The sequence below is a fragment of the Callorhinus ursinus genome, unplaced genomic scaffold, assembly GCF_003265705.2.
Source record: "Callorhinus ursinus isolate GAN/ISIS: 27379988/994484 unplaced genomic scaffold, GSC_fseal_2.0 scaffold21, whole genome shotgun sequence".
Lineage (NCBI taxonomy): Eukaryota > Metazoa > Chordata > Mammalia > Carnivora > Otariidae > Callorhinus > Callorhinus ursinus.
Window position 1 is genome coordinate 103910 of NW_027397083.1, and position 15994 is coordinate 119903.

General features: G+C 41.2%; 1 protein-coding gene and 1 long non-coding RNA gene across 3 annotated transcripts; one reads left to right on the forward strand and one right to left on the reverse strand.

Annotated features, from left to right (window-relative positions):
* Window positions 1–1575: 1575 nt before the first annotated feature.
* On the reverse strand, window positions 1576–5951 carry LOC141374708 (uncharacterized). The gene is made up of 3 exons (XR_012381796.1): window positions 5638–5951; window positions 2598–2671; window positions 1576–1907 (listed from the first exon to the last, which is right to left on the reverse strand). It is a non-coding gene; the product is annotated as an uncharacterized lncRNA (long non-coding RNA).
* LOC112829284 (olfactory receptor 10V1-like) lies at window positions 5316–10381 on the forward strand. 2 transcript variants are annotated; one of them, XM_025878767.2, is made up of 2 exons: window positions 5316–6354; window positions 9359–10381. In XM_025878767.2, exons 1-2 carry the CDS (start codon window positions 5443–5445, stop codon window positions 9368–9370), a joined length of 924 nt encoding a protein of 307 aa, XP_025734552.2. In that variant the 5' UTR covers window positions 5316–5442; the 3' UTR covers window positions 9371–10381. The 2 variants fall into 2 exon arrangements, with proteins under 2 accessions (XP_025734552.2, XP_073760668.1); XM_073904567.1 differs by having other exon boundaries at window positions 9459–10381.
* The last annotated feature ends 5613 nt before the right edge of the window (window positions 10382–15994 follow it).

The window sequence follows — 15994 nt, forward strand, 5'->3', positions numbered from 1 at the left end:
GGAGTCTGCTTCTCCCTCTCCCTCTGCCTCTCCCTCTGCTTCTGTTCTCTCTCTCTCTCTCTCTAATGAATAAATAAAATCTTATAAAAAAATGTTGTAATAATGTTGCATGGTGACAAATGGTGGCTACACTTAACGGTGGTGAGCACTGAGCAACATACAATCAATATGTTGTACATCTGAAACTAATATAACATTGTTAAATATACTTCAATACAAAATAGTAATAATCAGATGTCTGAGTCAATTTCTCAACCTTTATCTAGGTGATTAGATATACTATTTATTATGTTTTTTCTTTATGAAAATGACACCAGTGATCTTACTCCAGAAGAAAGACTGTTCTGGTTGTTGGTTTTTGGTTTAATGACATTATCACAGAAAATAACACCCAAGCACTATTTTTTAAAACAATTGAGAAAGGGGGTGACTTCATCAAGGCAAACTACCAATGAAATGTAAGTCAACTCTTTAAAAGCTACTAAACAGTGGATGATAAAGGTTGTTTGTTTCTCTTGCTTTGAATTTCTAAGGGCTATAAACCACTGTTGGAGATGAAACTTGACTGGTGGACTGTGAAACCCTCCTAAGACACCAGGTTCTGAGGGATAAATGCCTCACTTGACCTAAAACACAGCAAGATGCAAGATTGCTGAGGAGACACTGTGCTTGACAGAAACCCCTGACGGTGAGTGTGGCTTCTGGGAAGGAGGAACAATGACAAGGTCTGTGCCACCACCTGGCACTTGTTTGTGGACAGGGATCTAGGGACACCCGGGGGAGATTGGTCCCAAAGATCCCTGCAGAAGTTGTAAAGGCTTGAGGATTGAGGGAAATCTTTAGAAATAACACTCGGATTAGAAGATCATTCCTCCTTCCAGAGGAAGGTAAGTTCTCAGCCAATTCCAGCATCTCTCTTAGCTGCCTTGTAGGGCATCGGATTCCCTACCTACGTGCTTAAGAGCCAACTCTGAAGATTATAGCAAAGGAGATACACTACCAGAGTTCTTGATAATAAGATGATTCTAATTATCCCTTAGAATAATAAATATTCTGTCTTTGGCTTTTGTAACATCTGTAAAAGTCTGGAAGACTGGCTCCACCAGGAACATTTTGATCTATGTTTTGACTTTCTTTCCAGGTAATCAGTGACTTATAGACCTGCCATTTATCATGGGTCCTTGTTCTCACAATTTAGTCCAAGTGAAGACAGATGAAAAGAATCAAAACAGTTTCACTATGCATTGAACAATATCCAGTTTGGGTTCAGAGCAGAAAAACATCTGATAACTTCAAAATGAACAGAACTGGGAAGCTATGCATCTAGTCACAAGAATGGCAAGGACCATTTCGTGGGTAAATAGGCTAACGCCTTAACATGCCATTATTTAACACAAATCTGTATGGTCCTAAGGAATCAGGTGGAAATTCTTTTGGCTCTGGCTCCAAGATTCAAAATATTCTGGATAAGTTCCCCGCTATTTTTCATCTCTTATGAGGATTGAACTACTCCTTACTAGAACATCAAACTATCCCAGACAAAGCTATATGTTCTCCCTTTCCCTCGTATATACAAGTAAAAAAAATCCTTCATTCATTCATGCATGCATTCAGTCTCATATTGCTTCCTGTATTCTGGTACAATGATAGGTGCTGGGTGTACAACGGTATGCATGAGATATGAGAGCCATAAGCCCCTCCTTCTTGGAGAATGTGAAATAACAGAAAATATAAATAGCCTAAGTCATCAATGATAGTAATTAAAATTCAGAAAGGTCAAGATACACTGGAAAATTTGGGTGAAAATGGAAATACCTTTATAGTCACTGGATTCCCTCATGGGACTAGATTGTCCCGGTTCAAATTGGAGTAATAACAATGCCACACCAACATACTTATACCTTGTCCTGTGGAGGTAAATCAGATGCAGGAAGACATGTAATTGTACATAGGGAACTAAAAGCAGGAAAACATGATCATCAAAGATTTTATATACTATTATAACAGAATAAGAATTCATGTTATCTATGGCAAGACTCACACAGGGCCATTAGTACAGCTTTTCAAACATCAATTATGGCAATAGCTAGCCTGGAATGACACCACCACCAGATACTGTACAAATCACTTTATAGTCATTCCCTCATTTAATCTTTACAACAACTTTATGGGATAGATGTTGATATTATTTGCATTTCGAAGACGAAGAAAGTGAAGTGCACAGAGAGAAGCTGTTCAAGGTCACACAGATGGTAAATAGCAGAGACAGGTGATGGTCCCAGGTCTTCTCAACTCCAGTACTCAAATTCTTAACTCTGCAAGGCTTTACTGCCAATTCTGCAGACCAATCGGTATGACTGTGTTTTTAGGAACCAGAGATTGATGCTTTTGGTGCCTGTAAGCACAGCTTTAATTCTAAGATAATCTGACCTCCTTAGAGGCGAAGCCAAGTCTCACCAAGTTTTATTTGAATTAGTAGCATTTTTAGCATACAAACCTTGTAGTTCATGGAATTGGCTATAAGTTCTGAATAGAATTCTCTTTATCTTTTCCTCTAGCATCATTAAGTCATTCTTTTATATATGTAAGAGCCTTACCCTGAGAAAAGCCATTCCTTGGTTTGTTCTGAGTTCACTGGGAGTGTCAGTGAGATCACAGCAGGTTCATGGTCCTGCAACAAGAATCAAGCTAAGATTTATGTAATCATTGATAAGTACAAGGAGATCTAAATGCTAGTCTCTCTTCTACCTCTAAATTACTGAAGAATAATGTGCTTCAGCCTCAAGATGGAGGTCTTAATAACTACCTTCCTACCTACTAAACATTTTAAGGCAATTAAATGAGATAGTGGAACATAAATACATTGAAAAAGCATAGAGTGGTCTATAACATTGTCCCTAAGTTTCTATAAAGACATCTGGTTGTTCTTCAAGGTTTATATCCAGGTTATGTCACTTTTTCCTCCCATATGCACAGTGCTCTAAAACATTTCCCCTTTCAGGGTGCCTGGGTGGCTCAGGCAGTTAAGAGTCTGACTATTGATCTCAGCTCAGGTCTTGATCTCAGGGTTGTAAGTTCAAGCCCTGTGTTGGGCTCCATTCTGGGCACAGAGCCTACTTAAAAAAATTTTTTTAATAAAATAAAAAAATAAAATGTTTCCCCTTTACAGGGCCTGAAAGAGAAGTTGAGTTGATTCTGGCAAAATCAGGTAAGGTGCTATTGACAGAGCAAATGGTGTTATAACTGACCCTCTTCATTTACACTCCCACCCCCATGCATCTTAGCTCACATTTTCATTTTAGCTGCGTAAAGTTTTCATTTTACCAGGAAAAATATAATTTTATGAATGAAAGTCTTTACAAGGCTCTTCAACTCCTATCCCTTTGGTAATGTCTAGCCTTCCTTCCTGGAGGGATGAGCCTGACCCAGATCCAAGCAGTAATTAACAAACCTATAGGAGTTTGGATGACTTCCTATGGGATGACTATTGGGTAGAGGGTGTGTTTTGGGGTGTGACAGTAACTACAAAGAAGGTGAAACAAGGCCCTGGCTGTCTTGAATGCTCTAGTCTCATTTTGAAGTCTATTCTAGCCCAATCTACTCCCTATAGTCTAGAGAAAACTCTACATTCAGTGCTTGGTCCCTTTCAGTAGTGAGGCCCAGAGCAGGGCAATGTCCAGACCAGAAATGCACATCAGCCTAATCTTCAAACAGAGATTCAGGGAGATGGAGAGAGAGCATTATTTTCCTCATACAGGAAAACAGTTTGAGTTTTGAGCACTGAATTAATTGAAGTCAAACTAATAAGTACTAATAAGATGGGCAGATTTTCAGTGACAATGTTTCCTAAACACAAAGGAACTAAGTAAGCTGCAGCCAGCTTGTAAGAGGAATGTTTTCCTTCCATGAACCCTTAAGTCACACTTTACAAGACTATATGCTCTGCCTAAATGAAAATCTACCCAGCAAATGAATAAATAAAATCTTTAAAAAAATAAAATTAAAATAAATTTAAAAATAAATAAATAAACGGGGCGCCTGGGTGGCTCAGTCGTTAAGCGTCTGCCTTCGGCTCAGGTCATGATCTCAGGGTCCTGGGACGGAGTCCCATGTTGGGCTCCCGGCTCAGTGGGGAGTCTGCTTCTCCCTCTCCCTCTGCCTCTCCCCTGCTCATGCTCTCTCTCTGTATCTCTCTGTCTCAAATGAATAAATAACATCTTAAAAAAAAAAGAAAATCTACCCAGGTTGTGAAAAACTTATTCATTTATTTATTCATTCAACAAATATTTATTGGTCACCATACTAGGCATTAGAGGGGGAGGAATAAGATGTAGTCCTTATCCTGAAAAAGATCATATATCTATGATAAATAAAACATACTTAAAACAAATTATCACAAAAAATAAAAGAAAAAAATTAAAAGTTTGTTTTAGAAAGGTGTACAATATATCATACTTGATACTTTCTCTGCCATATGCAAGAATGTGGGCATTGTCCAATTGTCATAGGGGGAAGAATTTTCATACACTTTCCAAAGCTAGATGTCTATACTGATGCTGTTTCTAAAACTGCTGTACTTCTCTTGACTTTTGGTTAAAAATACAGAGAAAGGGGAGCCTCGGTGGCTCAGTCGTTAAGCGTCTGCCTTTGGCTCGGGTCATGATCCCAGGGTCCTGGGATTGAGCCCTGCATTGGGCTCCCTGCTCAGCGGGAAGCCTGCTTCTCCCTCTCCCACTCCCCCTGCTTGTGTTCCCTCTCTCGCTGTGTCTCTCTCTGTCAAATAAATAAATAAAATCTTAAAAAAAAAAAAAACACAGAGAGAAAGTTTGTAAACAGTATGGGGTGCCTATGGTTAAGGGCCAAAATACTAGAAGGCTGAGTTTTTTCTGCAATCACAAACCAGTAATGGAGCCATCATGATCAATGCTGTTGCACTGGCCCAAGTTGACCTCTTTCTGTCTAGGAAGATAACCCTTCAGAGAACAATGGACAATTGTTATTATATTATTATTATATGGGACAATATGATCCCAATGTATATTATAGGACTTGAACTCAAGATCATGACTTCATATTTGACAGCCAGTATATTATTGCTAGGCAATGCGTATGCTTAGAAGCTCAGGGGTTATCAGTTCAGCTGGTTCTTGCAAAACAAAAGTGAAGTCAAAGTCCTGAGCTCAGTTGCCACATGGGGCAAATTAACTTGGCTCTTACTCAAAGTGAGAGGCTTTATAGTTAACCTGAGCCAACTCTCTTGAAAATGTGAGCTGGCAAACACAAGCAAGAATAGAGAGTGACCTGCCCAGTATAAACTCATCTTCAAGATTATTAAAGCTAGAGGTGCTAACACAGTATCATCACCTTCATCCTAAAGCCCAAAGCACTTTCTGCCCTAACATACTTTTTCTTTTGTCCTAGAAAACCTGATGAGCCACTTTTATGGGGGATGAAAACCGAACCATAGACATCCAGTTCCACTTTCTCCCATTTTCACCCATCCTGGAGATACAAATACTTATTTTTGTGGCTTTCCTGCTAATGTATATTGGCAGTCTCATTGGTAATGCCACAATCTTTCTCACTGTCTGGGCAGAGCATTCACTCCACACTCCCATGTACTTCTTCCTGGCCAACCTGGCAGTTCTGGAGATCTTTTACTCTTCCACTGTGGCCCCTCTCGCTTTGGTCAACCTCCTGACCATGGGGAGAATACCCATCTCCTTCACTGGCTGTGGCACACAGATGTTCTTCTTTGTCTTTCTGGGCAGTGCTGACTGTATCCTCTTGGGGATCATGGCTTATGATCGGTTTGTAGCTATTCGGGATCCCCTGCGTTACACCCTCATCATGAGATGGCAGCTGTGTGCCCAGCTGGCTATGGGAGCCCTGGTCCTTGGTTTCATTCTAGCCTTACAACTAACGGCTCTGATTTTCCACCTGCCATTCTGTGGCCAAAACAGAATCACTCACTTCTACTGTGACGTGCTCCCGATCTTGCGGTTGGCCTGTGGAGATACCCGAATGCAAGAAGCCATGATCTTCATTGTCAGTGTCATCATCCTTACTCTTCCCTTTTCCCTGATCTCCATCTCATACATCTTCATTGTGGGTGCCATTTTGAAGATCCGCTCTGCAGAGGGGCGGCACAAGGCCTTCTCCACCTGCTCTTCTCATCTGACCGTGGTTCTCCTCCAGTATGGCTGCTGTAGCCTTATCTATTTACGCCCCAGCTCTAGCTACAACCCAGAAATGGGCCGTGTGGTGTCTGTTGTCTACACCTTTGTCACCCCCGTCTTGAACCCCTTGATCTACAGTATGAGGAACAAGGAACTGAAAGATGCACTAAATAAGGTAATGAAAAGACATTTGCTGTGCTAGGAAATGGGGGGGTTTCTGGGCTCATGTAAATGGCACAAAAGAATTCTTCAGAAAATGATCAACTCAGGGGAACTGATTTACTAGTTCCTCAGGCCCCAGTTCCTATTTCTAGCTCCCAAGTATAGAGCAAGCTCCTGAAAGTTCGGTATTAACATTTAAAATAAGAGAGAGTAAATTCTTAATGGGCACGTATTTTGTTTTGTTCACTGATCCATCCCCAGTGCCTAAAATGGCTAAAGCAGATAGTCAGTACATATTCATTGAATTGATGAATTCCTTCAAGTGATGTCAAAGGACATTCTTATTTGTTATCTCCCCACAAGGTTATATACTGAGATATGCTGTTAGCATTCCATAAATACTCACAGAAAACTACAAGAGGTTCCCTCTAAGAGCACTAATAATTCTTTAAGTTTCCACTCATAAAGCACTATTTTTCTTTCTATTGACCAAGTCTTGGGAAATGTTTATTGTGACACCCATTAGTGTTGAAAAGTTATAAAAATAATATCTGGAATGTAACAAATATCTGGAACGCATTGTCATTTCAAAAGTGTAATTGGTGATGCTTCAAAATTATAAACAGTATCTTCACCCCATTCAGAATGGGAAATTTCAAGAAGGGGTAAAGGGACTAATGGTTATTTGGCAGAACTGGTACAAGAACTTCTTTTCTCTGTTCCTGCCAATCTGTCTTGTTATGATTCTACTTTTAAAATAATATTTTTCCTGGGCATCTGGGTGGCTCAGCTGGTTAAGCGTCTGCCTTCAGCTCTGGTCATGATCTTGGAGCCCCAGGATTGAGTCCCACATCAGGCTGCCTGCTCAGCGGGGAGTCTGCTTCTCCCTCTGACCCTCTCCCGTGTTCTCTTTCTCTCTCTGAAATAAATAAAATCTTTAAAAAACATAAAGTAGCATTTTTCCATTTTTAAATACAATACACATTGATTTTAGAAAAATTGGGAAACATATAAAAGTAGACAGAAAAAAGTTAAAAATCATTTCTAACCCAATTAAAATAAACCTCAGATAATATTTGGGTACTTTATACATCATGAGTATTATATTTTGAGCTTTGGTACCCTGCTTCATTCTCTAACTTGTAATATAAACATCTGCCTTGCTGAAGTAGCCTTCTAAAACATGGTTGTCATAACATTTCCATTTATCCTTATTGGTGTTTAAATGGTTACCAGTCTTTCATTATTACAAGTATCACTGTGATAAACATCTTTAAATATGATTCATTGTGTGTTAACTCTAATTACTTCCCTAGGGTTAAAATACTTTAAACCCCTATTTACACACACATTGCCAAATTGCATTCCTGAAGACTACAAAATTATACTCCCAAAAGCTATTTACAAAAGTATTTGCCTTATAATTTCATGGTCAACACTGGGCTGGCTTCCTTCCTTTCCTCCTTCCTTCCATTCTTCCCTCCTTCACTCTCTCCCTTCTTTCTTCTTTCTTCCTTCCTTTTCTTTTTCTTTCTTTAGTTTTTCCTTATTTGTCAATTTGGTGGTTTTACAATGGCAACTGTTAATTTTGTTTACATTTAAATAAATTGACCTTTTTATATATTTTACAGTTATTTAAAAATTTTTGTGGGTTGGGGCGCCTGGGTGGCTCAGTCAGTTAAGCATCTGCCTTTCGGCTCTGGTCGTGATCCCAGGGTCCTGGGATTGAGCCCCGCATCGGGCTCCCTGCTCAGCGGGGAGCCTGCTTCTCCCTCTCCCTCTGATCCTTCTACCTGCTTGTGCTGTCTCAAATAAATAAATAAAATCTTTAAAAAAAATTTTTTTTGCTGTTGATGGACATCTTGGCTCTTTCCATAGTTTGGCTACTGTGGACATTGCTGCTATAAACATTGGGGTAGACATACCCCTTCGGATCACTACATTTGTATCGTTGCATTAAATACCCAGTAGTGCAATTGCTGGGTGATAGGGTAGGTTAATACATTATATGTTTAAAAAAAAAAAAAAAGATAGTAGGAAGGGAAAAATGAAGGGGGGGAATCGGAGGGGGAGATGAACCATGGGACTATGGACTCTGAGAAACAAACTGAGGGTTCTAGAGGGGAGGGGGTAAAAAAAAGGGTTAGCCTGGTGATGGGTATTAAAGAGGGCACGTATTGGATGGAGCACTGGATGTTATATGCAAACAATGAATTATGGAACACTACATCAAAATCTAATGATGTAATGTATGGTGATTAACATAATAAAATAAAATTTAAAAAAATTTTTGTAGGTTTTTCTTAGATGCTTAAAGAATTTTAAGATCTATTTTTAAGTCTTTATACTTTATTCTTTGTGTTGAAAATATTTTGAAAGTTTATTTTATACATATATTACATGTAATATATACTATTTATATATATACTATGTATGTATGTTATTATAAAATTCAGTATTCAAAATTTTGCTTTGTGATTTTTCCATTTTTATAGTAAATAAATTCTGAAAATTTATTCTGAAATCATACAAATATTCAGAGGGGAGTCTGCTTCTATTTATATATAAATAATATTTATATATACATTTTATATATATACAATATATAAATATACTTATATATTATATATTCTATTTATATATAAATAAAATATATATATAAATAAATAAATAGGAAATAATTAAAGCTATAAGGCTTTAACTTTTACCTCAAAATAAATAACCAATTGCTTCAGTATAATTTCAAATGTTTCCTTTAGCCATTGAATTATCATCTTTATCACGTAGTAAATACACATTTCTGTCAAGTTCTATTTCTTGGGTGCTTACTCTGGTCCATAAATCAGTCCGTGTATTCCTGCACCAACACCACCTTATTTGTACCACTGATATTTTATGATCATCATAATATTAGAATCTATCTTTCCAGAAATTTGCCACAGTTAAAAGGTCTGGAGTTTGCCTTCAGACAGGTTGTGGTGGTTTCAAAAAATCCTTTGCTATTCCTCCCTTTACAGGGTCGAGCCTAATCCCCCTCCCTTTTGAGTGTGGGCTATACTTAGTTAACTTATTTCTAGCAAATGGAACGTGGCAGAAGTGATCCCTATGACTCCTCAGACCAGGTCTTAAAAGCTACTGTGGCTGCAGCCTCTCCCTGATTACTCTGGGAGAAGCTGCCATGTTCTGAGAACAGCCAAGAACTTCCAAGGAGAGGTCCATGCCTCTTGCCAACAGCCATATGAGTGCATGGACCCACCTTCAGATGATGGGAGCCCTCGCTGACGTTTTGACTGCGCTTCCTGAAACACTACGAGCCTGAAACACCCTGCTAAGCTGCTCCTCCTGGAATCCTGACCCTCCAAAGCCTTGTAATTAGTGATTTTATTTTTCAGCTGCTATGTTTTGGAGTAATTTTTCATGCAGCAATAGATAACATAGCCCCCATTATTGGAATGAACAAAGCAGTGACTGACAAGCTGTATTTTATGGGGATTTTGCATGCACATGGCCTACGTTCCACCATGGAAATCAGGGAATGTCCTTACCAAAGATTTTATAAGCTACAAAACTGCAAAAATTTCCCAGGTGTCCTTTAATTCTGTCCCATCCTCACACACCATCATATAAACCCAGGTAGTGGTGGTAGTGATGGTGACTTTTTAAGGGAAGAAAAATACTTACCTTGATTTGACTTCTGTTTCAAGAGGTCTCTTGGCCTCTCTTATCTAAAAAGCCTTGTCTCCTACTCCTTAGCCCCAATTTTCCAAAATGACCACAATGAAATATCCCTTCCCACATGCTCTCCACCCACTGTGACGCTGACACTCTTTCCATCCAGAGGTGGGGTCCATCTTTTTTGCCCTTGAATCTAGGTGGGCTTATCACTACAGCAGAAGTGATGCTATGTCACTTTCAAGACTAGGTCCTGATGGGGGATATGCTTCCAACTGGCCCTTATGGGACACTTATTCTTGGAACCCAGCCACCATGCTGTGAAAAAAGTAAGAAACCACATAGAAAGTCCACATGTAAGTGCTGAAAATCCCACCGAGGTCTCAGCTGATAGCACCAACTGCCAGGTAGTCAGTAAAACTTCAGATGGTTCTAGCAACCAACCACGGAGTCAGTCCCAGCTTCAAGCAGTACCACGTGATGCCACCTGGAGCAGAGATGAGCTGTTCCGATTGTGTCCTGGCCAAACTGCAGATTCATTAGCGAAATAAATCATTATTGTTTAAACCACTAAATTCGGACGGTCTGTTATGCATATCGAGTAACTACAACATCTCAAGTTAACCATCAAAGTCCAAAATGTCATGTGTTTTATAGTATAAGTAACCTATCTCACTAATAGGAAAAAAAAAAAAAAACAGAATGTAAGCATCTCTTCAATCAAAATTGTCCTAAGTGTTAGCTAATAAGCGAGGGAAGCAAGTGTGCCTGAATCATTGTATTTTACATCAGGTTTCTCTGTAATTAATAGAATGCCTCAAGAATGTAGCTTTTGGAGAATGGTGTTCATGGAATTTGACTAATTTTCACATGTTATTGAGCGAGCCTCTTTCTTTTGCAAGGTTTGCCCAAAGGAAGAGATACAGCCAAGTTCCCTCCAATATATCAGTCTCAGGGAACAGCCTGAATCTCTTTCCCCAACTGTCTCAGGAAAAGGCCAGAAACTAGAAGCTTACCTACCTGCTCTCTTAGACATGGGGAAATACAGAAGTCCAGCTAATGCCAAAAACTGACTACCAGTGAGCCCGAGGCACAGGGAACACCAAGGTGTTGAACGGGGAGTTAGGCTTTTTAAGCTCTCACAGGATTTCCTCCCTTACTCCCTACCCTTCTTCTTAGTCCTCTTCTACCCTGCCCCCATTTCCTTAGCACCAACTGTTGCCAATAAAATGGGCAATGATTATTCTGAATGGGATGCTGCCACGCGACCCTGTTCCGGTGATTCTATGGGAACTGTAAGAAACCAAGGCAAAGAGATACTTAAAGGTACCTGAAGACCTGGGCCTTCAAGGTAGAGCATGTGAAGACCTCTCCTATGAACCAGGAGGTAGAAGCCATTTTTTAATTTGCCAATTCTTCTCTACATACTGGTTTATGATTGAAAGAACTCAAAAATGTTCAAACAATTACTATTAAGTGCTGAAGTAAATGATGTGATAAGAATAAAATGCTGAATGCAAAATACATAGTTTCTGCCTTCCATCACTTATTCTCACTGAGAAGGGCCCAGGAAGGAGGGAATCATCATCCTTTCCTGGGCTGTGTAGATAAATGACAAGAGGAATAGTTCCCTGTGCCCCCATCCCTGCCCTGCAATGCTCAAAAAAGCCAAAGGAAATAATGGAAGCAACTATAAGCTCCCCCCCACCTCTTACCACAGTTCAGTAACAGAAAAACGTACGAAGAAGCTGGCCTTCTGCTTTTATTTTCCAATGCCATGATTTACCCCAGAAAACTACCATATTTCCCCATCTCTACATGGCAGCCAATCAATACAATTACTAATACAAGTCAGATGTCCCCCCCGATGCATTAGTGTCAAGGCCTGGTCAGCACTAAGTTGCCCCCCTGGGATCCATAGCAGGAGGGTGGGCCGGCTCCTTCTCACTCATTCTTGAGTCTCCTTTTAATGATCCTTCATGATTTCACCTAGTGAAACCTTCTATTTTTCACCTTCAAGTAGTACACGAAATACTTAATTTTTAAAACATTTTCTCATTATACTACCAAAAATCATTTTATTTTTTTAAAGATTTTATTTGAGAGAGAGAGAGAGAGAGAGAGCGCAGGAGCATGGGGGGTGGGGGGGCAGGAGAGAGAGAATCTCAAGCAGACTCCCCACTGAGCACAGAGCCGGAAGCAGAGCTTGATTTCAAGATCCTGAGATCATGGGGCGCCTGGGTGGCTCAGTTGTTAAGCATCTGCCTTCGGCTCAGGTCATGATCCCAGGGTCCTGGGATCGAGCCCCGCATCGGGCTCCCTGCTCAGCGGGAAGCCTGCTTCTCCCTCTCCCACTCCCCCTGCCTGGGTTCCCTCTCTCACTGTGTCTGTCTGTCAAATAAATAAAAATCTTTAAAAAAAGAAAGAAAGAAAGAAAGAAAGAAAGAAAAAGATCCTGAGATCATGACATGAGCCAAAATCAAGTCAGATGCTTAACCAACTGATGGACTCAGGTGCCCCACCAAAAATCATTTTATTTTTTTTAAGATTTTATTTATTCATTCATGAGAGACAGAGAGATAGAGGCAGAGGGAGAAGCAGGCTCCCAAGGAGCAGGGGATCCCAGGACCCTGGGATCATGACCTGAGACGAAGGCAGATGCTTAACCATCTGAGCCACCCAGGCGCCCCCAAAATCATTTTAAATACCCCCAATAGTTCACACATACCACATGTGGTAAACTGTAAAATGCCCCCTCCACCTAAAATGTCCATAGCCTAATCCCCAGAACCCATGAAAAAGTTACTTTATGCGGTAAAGGGGATTTTGCAGATGTGATTGAGGATTTTGAGATGGGGAAATTATCCTGGATTATCCAGATGCCCCCACTGTTATCACAGTCTTTATAAGAGGGAAGCAGGAGGGTGGGAGAGAAAAATGTCATAACAGAAGGAGAGGATGAGAGAAAGAGTTTGAAAGATGCTCGGCTGCTGGCTTTGAAAATGGGAGGACGGGGCTACCAGCCAAGGAATGCAAGCAACCTCTAGAAGCTAAGAACAGGTAAGGAAACAGATGCTCTCTTAGAACCTCCAGGACGAACACAGTACTGCAACTTTGTTGGCTTCATGAAAAATGACCTACTGGGCAGCCCATCACTCTTTCCCCTTCTCTATAACACTTTGCATTCATGTTTTATGCCTTAAAGCAATGATTCTCAAAGTAGAACCAGTGGCATCAGCAGCACCTAGAATTTGTTATAAATGCAATTAATTCTCAGGTCCTACTTCAGACCTACTGAATCAGAAACTCTGGGGATGAGGCCCAGCAGTGTTTTAATTAGCACTCTTGATGAGGCAGAGAACCACTGATTTAGAGCTGCACATTACTTAATGAAAATTAATGCCATCTAAAATAGTCTCACAAGAAAATGGATTGTTTTGCCTCAATTTTTTTAAAAGAATGTATAGAGCCTATAAATACCACAAGGGATTATTTGTAGCTTTTGGAGAAAGGACAGACAGTGCTAAAGAAAACGCAGTAGCTTTGTCTAACTGAGGCCCTCTCTCATCTGTCAAAGCCTCTTCTACCTACCTGGCATGCAAGAGAGACTTTCTTTCACCCACCCAAAAGGACACTCTCCAGAGGCACCATACTTATTTCTAAAGAATCACTTGTGAGAGAATTTGTTACCCTCCCCATCTTAACATAGGATCTACTACACACACACACACACACAAAAAATGCATTATTCTCTTAAAGGAACTCTCAATCTCCCTCACAAACAGGTGTTAGGTGAGAAAAAATGGATAATTTTGTTAATCCTCTCTATGACACCTTGACTTCTGTTTCTTTAAATACTGCTTATTATTTCTTTCTTTCCCGAGTTTACCCACTTCATTTATATTCAGACTTTCCTATTTTCCTTTATAAACTGCCTTACCTATATCCTGAAAGTCTTAATGTTTTATCATTCAGGTTTTTTTTAAAGATTTATTTATTTGAGAGAGTGAGAATGAGAGAGAGAGAGAGTACATGAGAGGGGGGAGGGTCAGAGGGAGAAGCAGGCTCCTTGCTGAGCAGGGAGCCCGATGCGGGACTCAATCCAGGGACTCCAGGATCATGACCTGAGCCAAAGGCAGTCGCTCAACCAACTGAGCCACCCAGGCGCCCCTTATCATTCAGTTCTAAACATTTTCTGCTTGCCATTATATTTTCTTTAGTCCATGAATTAGAGATTTTTTTTAACAACTGATTTCTAACACAGTGATGAGAAACATGATTTGTATCAAGGATTAGCAAACATTTTCCATAAAGAGCCAGTTAGTAAATATTTTAGGCTTTGCTTGCTTAATGGTCTCCACTCTAAGTACTAATCTCTGCCTTCATTGCCCTAAAGCAACCAAAGACAATTTATAAATAAATGATAGTGACTATTCCAACAAAACTTTACTTAGAAAGGCAGGCAACGGGCCTGATCCAGCCAGGAGTCATAGTTTCCAACCCCTGGTCTATATAGTACAGATTCTTTGGTCATTGTTAAGACTTGCTGTTACCTAATACTACTTTGTAATGTTCAGTGCATGCCCGAAACCCAACAATCATCTTATCCTCCCCCTGCTACTCTTTAAGGTTCAGGCCCGGTCCACGTAAGCACTTGCTTTTGTTAAATTATCATAGTGCTTCAGATACTAGGTTTTTGGAATGAGAGAGGCCCCAGTTGCCAGCTTTGCTACTTGCCATTGGGTTGTTTGGGGCAAATTACTTAACATCTCTAATCCTCTGGTTCCTCACTTACAAAATAGAGAAAATAATAGTACCTACCTCGTGGGGTTGGCATAAGGAAGGATTTAATAAGATAATCCATATACAGCACATAGCAGAATGCCAGGCAGATTTCAATCATTATTAGTAACATTAACATCATCATGCCATTGAACCACTTACTCTGTGAGGCAGGTACCATTCAACCCATTTTACAAAGAAATTACGGCTCAGAGATGTTTAGAGAACTTGCCCAAAATCTGATGGCCAGTGACAAAGCACCGATTCCCACCCAGAATTTCTATTTCCAAATCCAAAGTGTCCAGACTCAGACTCTGATTAGTATGTGAGGAATTTACTGTATGCCATCCCTAGGCCAGGCTGCATTTTCAGACACGCGGAGAAAGGAGTTGCGAAATGCACAGGAATTAATTCTTCACGGTTGAAGTTTAGTTCTTACGGGAAAAGAGAGAGTGCCGTGAGCTCAACGGGCCGAAAGGGCCTGGGCGGTGCCAGCACAGGTGGCGAACCATCAGACTCCTGGAACCTGGGTGCGGAGGCTTATAACCAGGACAAACTCTTTCCTGGGCGCGGTCCGCTTGGGAGGTGGTGTCCCCCAGCGGCGCAGCCGTGGTGGCGCTCCGCGGCCTCGATGACCTTGCTGCCCACGGCCGCGCTGCCCTTTCTGGCTCCCGGGCGCCACGTGCCCGGAGCGCCTGGCGCCTAAAAATATCACCCTGGTTGAACCTCCCGGAACAAGCCTCCGCTTTTTATAAAAACCAGGCGCCGTCATCACCTCGAGACACATAAATCACAGCCCCGACCTGCTGTGGATTCAGCGGGTGACATGCGGCTCAAAGTGGCGACGAATTCAGCCCCTTTCGATGAGCTGCATCTGTCGGGCTTTTCCCCCTCTACTCCGCGCCTGGTGTATCGCGAGGACAGCAGAGCCCCCCGAAGACCGTGCTGGTCGCTGGAAAAACAGCCCAGGAACCTCCATTTCTCCCAGCCCGGGCTCAGCCTCGGTCTCCCCAAAGCCATATCCTGTGACAATCACAGGGGTTTTCTCCGCCCCGTCGGTGACGGAAAACTCGTGACTCGGACCTGAGCGCGGGGCGGGCGCAAAGAAGCCGAGGGGCGGAGCTGCGAGTCCGGCTCGCGAGGAAGCCCCCGACGGGCGGCGCGTGCGCAGTCTCTCTCCACGGGACCTCCTTCCCGCC